The 15,657-nt window shown below is 35.3% G+C and overlaps 2 protein-coding genes across 2 annotated transcripts; one reads left to right on the plus strand and one right to left on the minus strand.

Moving 5' to 3' along the window:
* The first annotated feature begins 764 nt into the window (after window positions 1–764).
* LOC128246332 (hairy/enhancer-of-split related with YRPW motif protein 1-like) lies at window positions 765–5,974 on the plus strand. Its single transcript, XM_052964524.1, has 4 exons — window positions 765–797; window positions 1,093–1,191; window positions 2,806–3,691; window positions 5,967–5,974. The coding sequence occupies exons 1-4, from the start codon at window positions 765–767 to the stop codon at window positions 5,972–5,974; spliced, it is 1,026 nt and encodes a 341-aa protein (XP_052820484.1).
* LOC128245555 (integrin-linked kinase-associated serine/threonine phosphatase 2C-like) lies at window positions 4,498–14,748 on the minus strand. Its single transcript, XM_052963754.1, has 11 exons — window positions 14,690–14,748; window positions 13,978–14,031; window positions 13,192–13,407; window positions 11,861–11,978; window positions 11,043–11,149; window positions 10,596–10,689; window positions 9,959–10,046; window positions 8,470–8,591; window positions 7,277–7,396; window positions 6,886–6,967; window positions 4,498–6,196 (listed from the first exon to the last, which is right to left on the minus strand). The coding sequence occupies exons 2-11, from the start codon at window positions 14,006–14,008 to the stop codon at window positions 6,041–6,043; spliced, it is 1,134 nt and encodes a 377-aa protein (XP_052819714.1). The 5' UTR covers window positions 14,009–14,031; window positions 14,690–14,748; the 3' UTR covers window positions 4,498–6,040.
* Window positions 14,749–15,657: the final 909 nt, after the last annotated feature.

Genomic DNA, 15,657 nt, shown 5'->3' on the forward strand with positions numbered 1-15,657 from the left:
GTTTCTTGATACCAATAAAGCGTTTTCGTATTTACAAAATTATAACCATGATTTAATACAATTACATATGATATGTACATAAAGCGCATTACGTCTTTTTTTATCGATATCTATGCTAAATGAAGACTACTTTGTCGTAATTTAAAAACAGTGCAATATTACATTCGTTTTGGGGGCATTTTATAAGTCTGTAATGATTTCAGCTTTTTGCCATCTTTCTTCATAATGTGTGGGGATACCTTGATAAAACTAACGAAAGGATGACATTGAAGATTTTATATTTTACCAGTTTAATAATATTGTTAATTTTTTAAACCCGACTGATAACTTCCGAAAAGATTCGATCTAACCTAGATGCAGATTCTGTAAAGGAGTGATATTTTCTTTTTCTCTCCAATATATTTTATCAACCTGTTAAATCGGACAGCCATTTATATTAATATGATAAAGACATAAAATATCCCCTACCGCCCTTGAAGTAAACGAAAATGAATAAAAACTAAACGCGCGCTACCGGCACACGACCGAGTTAAGTGAACCATAAAATAATGTATACTTAGTAAATGAATATTAAGGTAATAAATTCAGCGAATACCGTCTGTCTCGTGTCCCTCTGACGCATGCGACATCTGCCACATTTACATCTACTTATGAGAAAGGACCTAATAAAAGGGGACTATTTAAAATTTTGAAATATATATTCATTGTCGCAGAAACATTGAACTGACAAGAGTAATAACAATTTAGTGGAGGAAATATACAAGATGAAGTTCGATGCTGAGAAGGAAAACCGGAAAGTAATTAAAGTTACAATTATCTCATATATTTATCTCAACTACTAGTAGTTTTAATTAAATAGAACATATAAGCATTAATACTATTTTTTTTGTTTTATATCGATATGAAATGCTTCTTTTTTAATTTCGATGTAACAGTTATAACTTAAAATTGTTTTTATATAAAACTAAGTATATTTTGTACGAGCTATTGTAGACCCTAGTCTAACGTTTACATTTTATATTACCTCTGTATGTGTCTTGATTTTCAAATTGGTCATTACCTATTAACATTGCAAGATTGTCTTAACTGCAGAGACAGGCTCGTCCGCAGAAGGAGAGACGAAGACGTGCGAGAATCAATAAGTCGCTGTTACAGCTCAAATCCATCCTACTACAGAGTGTAAACCCTGAGGTACGGTTTATGTTTTACTCTTTAGACACTCCGAGGTACGGTTTATGTATAACACCATAGACATCTCGAGGTACGGTTTATGTATTACACCATAGACATCTCGAGGTACGGTTTATGAATTACACCATAGACATCTCGAGGTACGGTTTATGAATTACACCATAGACATCTCGAGGTACGGTTTATGTATTACACCATAGACATCTCGAGGTACGGTTTATGAATTACACCATAGACATCTCGAGGTACGGTTTATGTATTACACCATAGACATCTCGAGGTACGGTTTATGTATTGCACTATGGACACTCCGAGGTACGGTTTATGTATTACACTATGGACACTCCGAGGTACGGTTTATGTATTACACTATAGACACTCCGAGGTACGGTTTATGTATTACACTATAGACACTCCGAGGTACGGTTTATGTATTACACTATAGACACTCCGAGGTACGGTTTATGTATAACACTATGGACATCCCGAGGGACGGTTAATGTATTACACTATGGACACCCCGAGGGACGGTTAATGTATTACACTATGGACATCCCGAGGGACGGTATATGTATTACACTATAGACACTCCGAGGTACGGTTTATGTATTACACTATAGACACTCCGAGGTACGGTTTATGTATAACACTATGGACATCCCGAGGGACGGTTTATGTATAACACTATGGACACCCCGAGGGACGGTATATGTATTACACTATGGACATCCCGAGGGACGGTATATGTAGTACACTATGGACATCAAGCGATACGGTTTATGTATTACACTATGGACATCCCGAGGGACGGTATATGTAGTACACCATAGACATCCCGAGGTACGGTTTATGTATTACACTATGGAAATCCCGAGGGACGGTATATGTAGTACACTATGGACATCCCGAGGTACGGTTTATGTATTACACTATGGACATCCCGAGGTACGGTTTATGTATTACACTATGGACATCCCGAGGTACGGTTTATGTATTACACTATGGACATCCCGAGGTACGGTTTATGTATTACACTATGGACATCCCGAGGTACGGTTTATGTATTACACACTATAGACACCCCGAGTAACGGTTTATGTATTACGCTATGGACATCCCGAGGTACGGTTTATGTATTACACTATGGACATCCCGAGGTACGATTTATGTATTACACTATGGACATCCCGGGGTACGGTTTGTTTTACACTTTTGATGTCCCCGATACGGTTTATGTATTACACTATGCACATACAAGTGTACTTTCAACCTTTATTTATCTGCACTGTTGCTTATTATAATTATTCGGTTAATTTAGATCGCATAATATGCGGTGTACGTTTATCAAACTGAACTTTCATTTTATTTTGGTTCTAAATACATAGTTTATAATCCATATATATGTAATAATAATACATGAAAGTCGATATAAAATACATGTTTGAAAATATATAGCAATCTTATTTATACTTCACAAATAAATTAGCATACTATTTATTATGAAAAGCGTTATCCTTAATTCGACAGTCATCCAATTGAAAACTGTGTCATTCATACATTGATAACACTTCCATTCAGTGGCATTCGCCTTATGTTCACTTTCATATTTTACAGACACTATTCATGTCGAAATTGGAAAAGGCTGACCTACTAGAACTCGCCAAAGACTACATGCAGACTCTTAACATCACTGATAAACCAAATCTGTGTAATACACACGCTCAAGGCGAATCAGGATCGGCGTTTTCTTCATACAGCGTGGGCTTTAATGACTGCGTCGAAGAAATAATGCGATTTGTTGACAAAACAAGTGAGACGAATACAGCGCCTGATCTGAATAACCGTCTTCTAGAGCATTTGGCCAACTTCGCTTCATCTAGAGACGTCATAGAGAAATGTGCAAATGGGAGTCAAGGAGGTATTTTCGAAGAACATCACGCGATAGACGGGCTTTTGGCTCTATCCTGTCCTATGACAAAACAGTTCAGCAATCCCGACGCAGTTGACCAAGAAGCGAATGCTACAATGTTACAAAGACCAAAAAGTCCACACTATGAAAGTCGTACTGCTAAAATGGATGAAGAAAGAGACACTGTTTCATTATCAGATCTTGTATCTTCAGAAATAGATGGGCCTCAAACGAAACGTCTTTCCTGTAAATTAGAAAATGACTGCACGACTGTTACAAGCATTAAAGAATGTGACATTTCGGTAAATGAACATACAGAAGACTCGTTGTTTTTAGGACGAATGAAAAAACAAATTTCATTGGATAAGATAATGGTAGACGATTTCGAGACCTCACAAAAGATCCATATAACTCCAAACAGAGTACCGCTAGACAGCCAGCCAATACGAAAGCGGCTTGCAGCTAGGTTTGGAGACATCTCTAAAAAGTCGCCGAGAAAAGTTAGACCAAAGAAAGTAAAATCCTGCTCAACACGATTTAAACAAGTGGCAGATGATGGCACTGCCAAGACTTCCTCAAAGAGTATCGTTGGTGGGTACGAAAGCGTATCAAACAAGCATTGCACACTGGAATCACTTGAAAAGAACAACTCTATATGTTCGGAGAACAATGGTTTTATGAAAGGTGTAAGCTGTTCGTATCAACAACTGCCCGGTACCAGTGATGCCTTGGAAAGAATGGTCCAATATACAACACGAGTGCTTTCCACAAACGGCGCCGCATTTCAAAGGCCTTACCGTCCAGAAGTTTCCAATATGGCGAGCCATTCTTCTGCCACTAATATATTATATGACAAGGAAAATGCACATCCAAATAACATTTCAGAGGCTAGTGGTTATTTTCTGGACCCTAATTCAATGTATAGTATGTTCTCGAGTGCTGGCAATATGTGGCGTCCGTGGTGAAGGTGTTGAAATGATACTGCGTGTCCTCCATTAAACATGAAAACAACTTCTCTCCTTTCTTGTTCAAAACCGACTGCGCCCGTATTCCACACATTTCTTTCATAAACACTGAACTAGTCGTGCTTAGTCAAATCTATCAAAATGTTCACATCACAAGTTAAAATAGTTTGCGAACTTGAAGTTTCAACTCTGGCTAGATCATCAAAATTGGTCAAGGGCATGGTTCAACCATGCTTTAGGTCAGAGTTATCTCACTTGCTTGACATACGCTCTTTGACATGATAACATGTTTACTTCATTCTATGCGACTATTTTGAACGATTCCATAAATTGCAAAAAGGTAACAGGTTCGAAAGCCTTCCCCGAAGAAAATGCCAGTCTTTAAACAAAACCTAAATGTGTGGATAGCTTTAGAAAAACAACAACAGACAGTCAGCTAAGAAGTCCATTGACATTGGTTCAAGATTTATTTGCACGCTCATGCATTTTGAACAAAAAAACTCAAACAATCATGTATTACATAGATTTTAATCCAGCAGTAGTAATCATCAATACTACAGATAACATACTCACATAATAGTGGTAAAATATTGTCAAGTCTATATATTAAGTATAATAAAACCATTACTGCATGCTGGACATGCCCAATAGTCAAAAACTTGCAAGGTATGACCTTGTGTTATGGCAAACCAAATAAATGGAACAGCAAACAAGAAACACACAAGTCATCAATTCCAAAACATCTTTTAGAAATACATTTTTGGGCAACTGCATTATAACAGCCAGCAAATGTGTTTAATCTTATAAAATACACTAGTTCTATTTGAAGACACCAAGCTCTGTGAGAAGTGGTTGTAAGTTAGCAATATTTAAAGAGCAGTCAGCGTAAATACACTTTTTGCCAATGCAAGGTCCATAAACCTGGAGCGACAAAGGCGACGTGGCTGGTTATGAAACTTGAGCCAGATATTCTGCACATTTTGCCTAAATCTGGTGATGATTGGACAAAAGCTTCTTACCCTATTGATCAGAGAAGATCGAGTTTTAGGTTATTTCTATAAAAAGGGCGATAACTCTCGATTGACTACCGTGATATGGTTATCGAGCTTATCTAAGATATGACTACACATTCTGACCAAATTTGGTGATGATTGGACAAAGGCTTCTAATGTTATTGATCAGACAAAAATGATTTTAGGTACCTTCAATTCTATAGTCAAAAGTTGATTATTCTCAAGTGACTAGAGCAATATGACAGGTCTTCGAACTTGTCCAAAATATTATGCCCATACACAATCTGACCAAATTTGGTGAAGATTCATAAGTTTTGGCCAATTTTTGGTTATTCCTACAATAAAAGGGTGATAACTCTCAAGTGACTCAAGTGATATGGCTGGTTATCGAACTTGTCTGAGATATTATGCGCATACTGATCCGAATTGGAGTTGATTCAACAAATAGTTCTTAATTCAAACGTATATCAAAGAGTAGGTATGAATATGGAATATGATCGATACTTACAACATGTAGAGAATAATTGTTAGTTTGAATGTAAGACAGCAATATATTTATTGAATGAGATTGAGATTAAATTGAAACATTACCTCATATTTTAGCAAAATGGCATTATTCTGGATATAATGTATTTGACTTTTCTTCTCAGCACTGTGTATGATAACCTTTGCATTTTATAGTGGAGTAGTTGAAACTCATTATAACAGTGGATAATATTTCGTTTGACTCACTTTTTCAAAAGGTAAGTGTATCAGGATATAATCTGCTGTTTTTCTCTAATACATGTAAACCACCAAAATGCACCAAATAAAATTCATTCTACTGACTACAAATACACATTTGTAATTCATTTGTATAACTATTCAACCCTACTTCTCAATTTAAAGGAACATAGGAAAAACAAAAGAGCACATTTTAAAAGTCCTCTCAGTCATATTTCATAGAGTAGTGTTGAAAAGCCCTAAGTTGTCCCAGTCTCGCTGTGAGTCAATGCCAGAATAAGGACTGTCACATTGTCACCACTGAATCTTAATACAGCTTCATTGGCTAGTTTGTTACATGCTGTATCGAACTTCTCCGAGCGTTTTGATGACTTGTTCACTATATCCTTGGTGTCCTGGAACATAAATATACTAATGATGATACAACTAGTTGGAGTGATCCTATTGAATTCAGATGGTTTGTACAGCTATAAAATATCCCCCAACACTTGCCTGGTGTTGCTTTTTCAGTCAAAAAAAGGGGAATAACATTACACTGTTTAAATAAGAGTTATTCGCCGTGCAATACACTTGGGTATTGTCCATGGCAACAAGGGTGCCATCACTGAACTATTAACTTCTAAGTGTGGCATTGACCTTCCAGATAGGGACCTAGGTCTTGAGTCTGACATGTCACCTTTGTATGCTCAACATTTGTGCCCAAGTATTTCAAATTGCATCTTGACAAAGTTACAGCCCTGATATGATAAAAACACAAACGAAAGGATGAACAGAAACATTTAAATAAGCTAACCTTCGAGGGTTTAGGAATGTTCTTTATACATGTAGAACTACTTAAAAGAACTACTTAAAAGCCAAAGAATTTCAGCTTATAACATTGTGAATTCTTTGCTAAAATACACCTCTCAGGAGGAACATAACAGCCATAAGCAATTGACATTAATTTAAGTTTTTTAAAATTCGTTAAAACTATTGTGGAAATAGTAACCTTTTTACAATTGTAAATGGGGACCTATTTTGGCCCCATATAATGTGCAGAAAACACAAAGATTATTAGAACAATTGTTAGCACAAGCTGTCTTACCCCTAGAATTTTGTTGACATACTCAATGCTGTCTTTTGGCTCAAAACATTTCCATAGACCATCACATGCAAGGATCACATACCTGTATGACAAAGAATGTGTCAATGATGTTTATAACATATGCATACTAACAACTTATTCAGTTCAACATTCATCATAAAGATGTAATGTTTTGAAAGTTAAAAGTTATAACAAACGTGTTGTGTATTTAAATCTACTCATTCTAATGAGTTTTTGGTATTGTTTTACATAATCTATCACAAATTACAAATAGTCTTAAGATTGAATTCCAGTCCAATAAAGCATTCAACCTAGAGCTATTATTCAATGACTTACAGTCAACTGATTGCTTAACTGATAACTGTTTCACTCTTGAAATGACTATTCATACCTGTCGTTGTCGGTGAGCTGGCATTTCTTCACGTCAGGGGTACATGTGACACCCAGTTTCTTGTACTGTCCATCTCCAATTGACCTTGATACCTCCAGTACCCCCATTACACGTCCATCTCTGCAACATAGGCATCTTATTGAACATGAAGTGGCGATATTAATTACTATACTTCACATAATTACCTTGAAAGATTCAAAACAGTTTACATCACTTCGTATTTTAATTCAAATAAAAAAAAATCATCAACTGCAAACACTGTCTCTATTCACTTTTGGTCATTTATTTTAAAGTCAAGTAAACAATAAGCATAACCCAAAATTATATGGGGTCACATCAAATTAAACCAAATCATAACCAATTGGAAAAAAGTCATAGTTTATTGTGACTTAATTATAAAGATTATTTATTTTAAGATAATTTACTTTCGTTGAAATGAGAATATTACCCAAATAATACCAAAATGGAAATAGTGTGCTTAACTAAATCCTACTATTAGGAACTAGAGTTTTTCTAGAAATTTGGGCCGGGAGCCTGTTTCAATCAATATTATAAGGCTTATTGTCGTAAATTTCCAGGCTAACCCGGTTTTGAGAGTAAACTGCATTTCAATAAAAATATTGTAAGAGCATTTATCGTACAGATTCTGCACATTCCTTAACATTTGTCCACAGGCACACTTAAGCATTGTTATGTTTAGGACTAAGATATCCCATTGAAACAGGGCCCAAAGCTGAAGGAAAATGCAAAAACTTTTCTCAGTTAGTCAAGAGTACTCTTACATGATCAGTTACAGCTGGGAGAAGGGTTCCCAAGTAACAGGTATAAAATAAAAAATTCATATGAATATCTTTTCCGTTTATGATTTAGTCTGAGTGCAGCTTGACAGCGAAAAATACAAAGTTACGACATAACTCAACATTTTTTCTTTGATTCCATGAATTGGATGTGATACCTAGCATTCAAATCCCTCAAAGGCCATTACTCTAGAGTGGTTATCATACTCAGTCAAGATATTATGTTAATAAGCATTGGTGCCATGTTTTGTCGAGATTGGAGAAGAAATGTCTAAGTTAGAGAGAGGTAAAAGTGTGTAGCCCCAGACACAAACAATGACAACACCGGTCAACCTCATCTCAACCTGTCTGCCATTCAATAACAGCAACAAAATTTTGCACCAAAGAGCCACATACTTAACATTTCCTCCTTGTTTCTGTATTCTCATTCTCTCTTCATATATTGAGGGGTTGTGGGGGACACTCAGCGACACGGCTGTACAGCTATTTGTCTCTTCTTTATATCGACACAGAACTGCCTGAAAAATGAGCACAAAAATGAAGTGTTGTGTAGACTTACAGGAGCATCTGCACAAGAATTGGTCATGCTTTTAACAACACTGAACTGGGTACAGAGATCATGAATAACAAGTAGTTAAACTTTGTGTCCAGCACCCAAATAGGGCATTCATTTAGATAAAACATGCATAGAGGTGTGTAAAAAATGTTTTTGCATATGTTGGTAGCTAGGACCCTCTAATAGAAGAATCTGATTGATGGCATATACATTTGTTCAACAGAGTGAACGCCATGTCTTTTTCTTACAGATGAACTCTACAATTAATAAAGCCCGAGTTATGGGTGCTGCAATACGTGCATATTGTCTCTGAAAACATGTGTACCAAGTTCCATTTGAATACCATGAACAACTTTTGAGTAATGGCAAAGGATTAAGTTTTTGCACAATGATGATTTTGCTGACAACACCACAATAAGGCTATGACAAAACTGTTATTTTTTCCCCCAAAAAACTGATGAGCAAATAAAAAAAAAAAAATTTTTGCAGAATTATTCAGATATCAGTCTACTTTATTAACAACAGCTGTCAAAGAAACAGTGTGCTCGACTATTCTGCCGATTCTAAGTTTAAGGATTGCAAATTTTGGTGAAACATGCATGGATCACTATAAAATTAGATAACACGCCAAACCAGAATTTCTAAGTCAAATGACAAAGGAGAAAAGTTTGCATTATATGCAAGATGGAGTAATAATACTTGATTGTATAAAGTTCCAATGTAATACATCAAATAGTTGCTGAGTTATTGACTTAAATCTGCTTACATGCAAAACCTTAACCAGAATTTTAACGTCAATAATAAATGGGCAAATTTTATATTATATGCCAGATAGAGTTACCTATAGTATAAAGTTTCAATGGAATACATGACGTCTTTGCTGTGATAATTACCTAAAGGTGCTTACATACAAATCCTTAACCATGGTGAGTAGTATAGCTTTCTTTACAAGGTAAATAGTATCATTATACATTGAATGGTCAAGCTAAAAATTCAAGTACATGAAGTGTTCATTCATATTGTTATTTAAAGACTACATATTTCACTGACTGACTTACCCGACTGTCCCCAACCGTAACTATCTATAACCACTGTCTCCTTACTATGATTATATCATATACTATGTGTTCTTACTATGTACCATCTGTGTTTTGATAGTAGCTTGTTAGTGTAAATCGGTATACACATATTCATATATATTGTGACCAACGATGGATTGGCGTATTTGTATATAATCATTTATAAATTTCTGGTTCCACTGATTCATGCTCATGAGCCTATGGCCTTTATGCATTTGAATAAACTATGAAACTCTAACAGTTGACTGACCTGACTGTCCCCAATGTTGGCTATGTACATGGTTTCATTGATAATGAGAAGCAAGATGACTGTAGTCCCGTCCTTCCAGGCCGGTTTCCTGCAGACAGACATTTCAGTATACATACATGGGAGGCAACTCACCCGTGTTGAGTGCTTTACTGCTCAATGTCGTATGTAATTATTATATTCGGTTGTTCGGTTAGTGCACTGGCTTCTCACCTAGGCAACCCGGGTTTGATTCCCGGCTTGGGCGAATGTGAGTTTGGTTTATGGTCACCAATCCAGATAAGTGGGTTTTATCCGGGTTCTCCGTTTTCCCCCACAACACCAAGACCACACTCGCATAAAATTGTGCCAACAAGAGTGATTAATATAATGTTGTAATAACTTGTTTCACAATCGTTGTAAAACAAATATGTTTAAACTAATTATTATACAAAAATACAAGTGCTTTTTCATTAAATATAACAGTTGTTGATATTAAAGTCCTGAATTCTTATCTTACTACTTTGCTTTAAAAATTGTAAAATGCCAAATTATTTATGTTTCAAATTATTTTTTTTTAACCCAAATCATGCTATTGGGCTTTCTTATATGTTTATTTCACCAAATGGACATCACTTCCTATACAGGTATTTCTTCTTACGCCTTGCCTGCTTCCCGCAGAAAGTCCTCATCAGTCTTCTTAAAGGCTTCAAGGAGAGCCTTTCTGATATCCTTCTCCACTGCAGTGACATCACCTACACAAAAATAATGCCACGCATTAGTATTATCAAATTTAAGAGTATAATCATGTATATACAACATGCATAGACATTTTTCTTTATGCTTATTGATAATTATTGTATATTATTGCAGATCTTGAAAAGGATCTCTTACAAAACTTCACATTGCACTTCTATTTTTAAAAGTCATATATGGTCTTAAGATAAATGACATTGTACCTTAAGCTTTTTTCTTGAAAATACATGTTAAATTCATACACAAACACTGCCAAGAACAAAATTCTTGAAAACTAAAAATGATTTCCTTAAGACAATCTCTATATTGTGCTTATAAATAAACAATGTTTCCGATATTTCTCAAGGATTACCCTTGGGGAATTTATCTCGCAGATTTTTATGCAAATTCTTGGATGCAAACCTAGAAGCTCTCACTCCGCCATGACCATCAAATACGCCATAGAGGGAAAGTCGATATCTGGAAAGTAATTGGATTATGATGGCAATGATTAAAACACACAAGCCTTACATTCATAACACTATATTAATCAAAAACAATTGTGTCAAATTCATAACGTTCAAGCTCTTTATAGCCTGCTACATTGTGCCCTTTGCTGCTTAGCACACACTGTCCCTTTTCTGCCACACCTTGTCCTTATAAAGGCCCTACTTTAACCCTTAACACATACCTATTTTGGCTCCTGAGTTCCAAACAAAATCTAAACACTGAAATGACTCTTGGAAATAAAAAAATAGGGCAAATTTTTGCACATGGCTTGTGGTAATAATTGTTTTGACTACTGAATGACAATGATAATGACAAAATTTATTTGCTACGAGGCCACCGGCCCATAACAATATACAGATATACAGTATTACTTTACAATTTTGTGCAACGGTTCAATGAAACACAATGAAACAAATATACAGTAATATGGTTATTATATGGATAGTGATTTTAGCATTTCATTCTTCAAGTCGTGCTTTTCTTTTATTAAATGCATGGTACAAATATGCAAAGACATTATAAACAAGAGCAACATTCGATGATGGCATGAGTATTCTACACATGTTAACGTTAGAAGACTTGTTAATGTTAGGATGAATATAATATTTCTGTGGGATATATTATAATACATATGCTATTTTCTGTAGAATATCATTATTCCTATCCAGTTTATCCACTTACATGGACGGGTGTAGAGCTGTGAACATCGAGGAGTAGTCGGTGAGTGTGATGTGGGCGTCCTGCATATCTTCCCTCTCTCCCTGTCTCTCAGCTAGATGATGCTTAACATGGTGCCGCACTATAATCAAGTTTATTTATATTCAGGCATACTCCTTGGATAAGGTTTATAAGTTCACTTATCTATTCATATAGACCTGTTAAATTTGAATAAAACTTGACTAGAATTTCTGCAAATCAGATATGTTGCCTGTCAGGAGCGCCCATCATTTTCAGACATAGTAATACTTTATATGCCATAGAGAATGCAGATATTTTCATATAAATTCAAAACTTCTTATAACACATGTTAAAAATTCACTTTAAAACAACTATTCCTTGCATATTTTGATAAAATCATAGGAAATTGAAAAATAAAACATTTGAAGAATTGTTGTTATGCTAGGTTATTCACATAATGGGAATATTGTTTGGTCATGGGATGATGATATAACAAATCTTGATCCTGATTGTAATGTATGGTGTTGCCAACTGAAATGAAAATTTAGTGATTTTGATTAATTTTTGACAATTTTTTAGTAAATAATGCACTATACTTGTTTACAATACAATACAATACAAGATAGATGATATATTTTCACCACTGCAATCTCATTCACCCCTTAGGATTGGATAAGAAATGCTTTACACAGAGAGGAAAGTGGATTGGGTCAAATTTGGACATTTGGCAATGTCTCAAGAGGGAATAGCGTAATCTTGCTGTTTATCAATCTTGCTTATGACATTATGTCATTTAACAATGTATCTCAATGTAGTAACGATCAGATAACAAAAGCTCAAATAAGGGAAATGTCAAAATGAACTAGGTCAATTCTTGACAATTCAAAGGCCGTTACTCCAGAGTAAATAATGTGAATGATCTGACTGTGGATCCAACTCAGTTGAGGTAATACATGTACATGCATGCCAATAAACATTTTGAACAAATTTGGTAAAGATTCGATTACATATTATACAAAAATACAAGAATGGAAATGAAAGAGTGATGGCGCGATGAGGACGACGAAGCTGAACAACATGATCCCTATATGTCTGCAATGCTATACAGGAGACAAAAAGTATATTGTTGACAGCTGTATTTCACTATGGAAATGTTTAAGATATCCACAAATTTTCAACAAAATAAGATATTTTTGTTTTTTCTTACAACTGAATATAATTCTCATACTGTAATATTTGTTATGCTTTTGAAGTTACAGATACACAGTCTTTAATCAATACATATTATCCAAACAAGAACACAATTTTACAAAATGTTGAAAATCAATTATTACCCAAGGTTTTTTGTTTCTTTTCCAAACTGCTATTATTCTCATCCAGTTTTCTTTTCTCCCCAGACACCTGTACATTGGCTGCTGACACCCTCGATTCTGTCTTCTGGGCTGGCATATCAGCATACAAGGAAGAGGTCGCTAACTGACTTGAGTCCATCTTCTGTGCTGGCACATCAACATACAAGGAAGTGGTTGCACTCCTGTTCGTCTTTGAACCTTGGAAAGAAGGAAATTTGAATATTTTCTACCACATCAGTCTGTCTTTAATATTTCTGTTAAAAGATTCTAAGTGAAAAAAAAGGAGCAACACTTATACAGTGTGTGTAAACCACGTGATAAATTACCTCATAAATGCTACTACAGAGCAACATTTTGCCTTGAATAATGACTTAAAAACAATGACAACTTTTCATTTTCTTCACGATTTTAAATGAAACAAAGGGCAGTCTGTACTGCTTAAAGAGCCCCCAGAGTTTTATTCCCGGAGTTTGATAAGGCGGTACGTTTCCTCAAACACAGGCAGGGCTATGTATGCCATGTTTCATTTAATATAGTGAATTAATAGTAAAGTTATCTTACTATAAAGTCTTCATTTGGAGCAAAATATTGCCTTCCGACGTAGCATTTATGACATAATTTATCACGAGGTATATACACACACTGTAAAAGACTAATTTTAGACTTCCAAGTTCAGGGAGTACAAAATAACTGTCAGTTCCTTTTCGATACATGTATACAACCTTTTCTCATTTATGATGCTATTGCTTCTACTTTAGAAAAACCTACTTGGCTCGGGCAAATCCCCAAATAAATCCATCTCGTTCTCTATGGCACACCAATCTGAAAAAATGTACAGTTTAGTGATGGTACAATGATAAAAATTGGTCAATAGGAGTCAAACAATGGCAGTAATAGAGTATGTTCATCAGTAACACAACAACGCCATTGCAACCTCCAATAATTTCCATATTGGCTCACGCTCAGATTTTTCAAAGTGCCAAGAGCCCCCCATATATGGCTATGATAAGGCATACATGCCATTTCCTTCAGGAAAATCAAACACAATTTCGGCCAATCTCCTTGTTCCCCGGCAGAAAATCAATATGCCCCTGAATCCCCCCCCCAAAAAAGAATGAGGCAGAAAACCTTTTACCAGCGTGATTTGAGCAATAACCTCACACCGCTGTATGGCAGGAGTCAAAAGAAACACAAATAACTAGAGCCTATACAGTGGTTGTGTTTTGAATGATTTTTACTATGAGTTGGACAAGAGGCTTAGATAGTTGTGATTATAGTTTTTAGTGTGAAATTGATTGTTACTGAAGGCCTATTGAAAAAAAAAATCAATTTTGTACAGGTCGCGAAATAGTGTGACATTTTTAGAATTTTACATTGAAACACCACGCTTTATCTATCAGTTTAAACTAACAATATGTTATCTAAATTAAGTGTTGATATTCAGCAAGTATAAGATATGTCAGTACTTTTGTAAACTTACTAAACGAAAGTTCAAACACCTGAGACACCGGAGATTTGATATATATCTTTGTAACCCAAAGAAAATATAAACGGAAGTAGTGATTTCGTACCATAGTATTTTCGTACCCTCCGATTTTCGGTAATTTCGTACCCAATCTACTGTTATGTCATTCCGTAACCTATGTATGTATTCGCTTGTATAAAATATGGTTAGATATCACTATTGAAGAGTATATCGATGAGCAGCTAAATGATTGAGTGTCAAATTTGTGTAACTGGATGATGAAATAGCAACAAATCTTGAAGGAAGTTACCTATTCATTTGAACATTGCAATCAATTCAACCGATCGTTTCTAGAGTCACTGCTGCAACATTTAGCAACTAGACAAAATGCCAATCAATATAGCCTGAAGGCTGAAATACACCGTACGCACATTTTCAAAATACAGGTGCTATAAATGTTGGGCAAAAATGCCAAGGATAAACAAATATCGGTCTTCTGAGTGCAAGTCAATCTCGTGATCAGAGCGGCTCAGGCAGAGCATAATCCAGCCTTGCATAACCATTACTTCGTTACATTTACAAATACTGAACATACATGTGTACGCTTAAATGTTGTATTACAGTTCAAAATCTAACCATTCCTGCATTCAAACACACGTTGGCAACTATTTAACATGGATTTAGACATTCTGAAACGTTCGTTGAGTACTATGAGACGAAATATCCGTTACCTTGCTTTAGGCAAGACATCCACCAAAGGAAAACATTTTGTGCATGTTAAGGTACTAGTTTCAAGACGTTAAATATATTTTCTATGAGAGCATAACGTTTCCAAAATTGTCATATAATACGCTAATTCATGAAACATGCTCTACATATATTTACAGCAAACATTCCATTTGTTCTATGAATGGAAGGGCAACACTTTTCCTCGAATGGAGACCTAAAACATAAATAACTTTTCTTTTTCTTCACCATTTTAA

This window comes from Mya arenaria, chromosome 9 (assembly GCF_026914265.1).
Source record: "Mya arenaria isolate MELC-2E11 chromosome 9, ASM2691426v1".
In the NCBI taxonomy this organism is placed as follows: Eukaryota; Metazoa; Mollusca; class Bivalvia; order Myida; family Myidae; genus Mya; species Mya arenaria.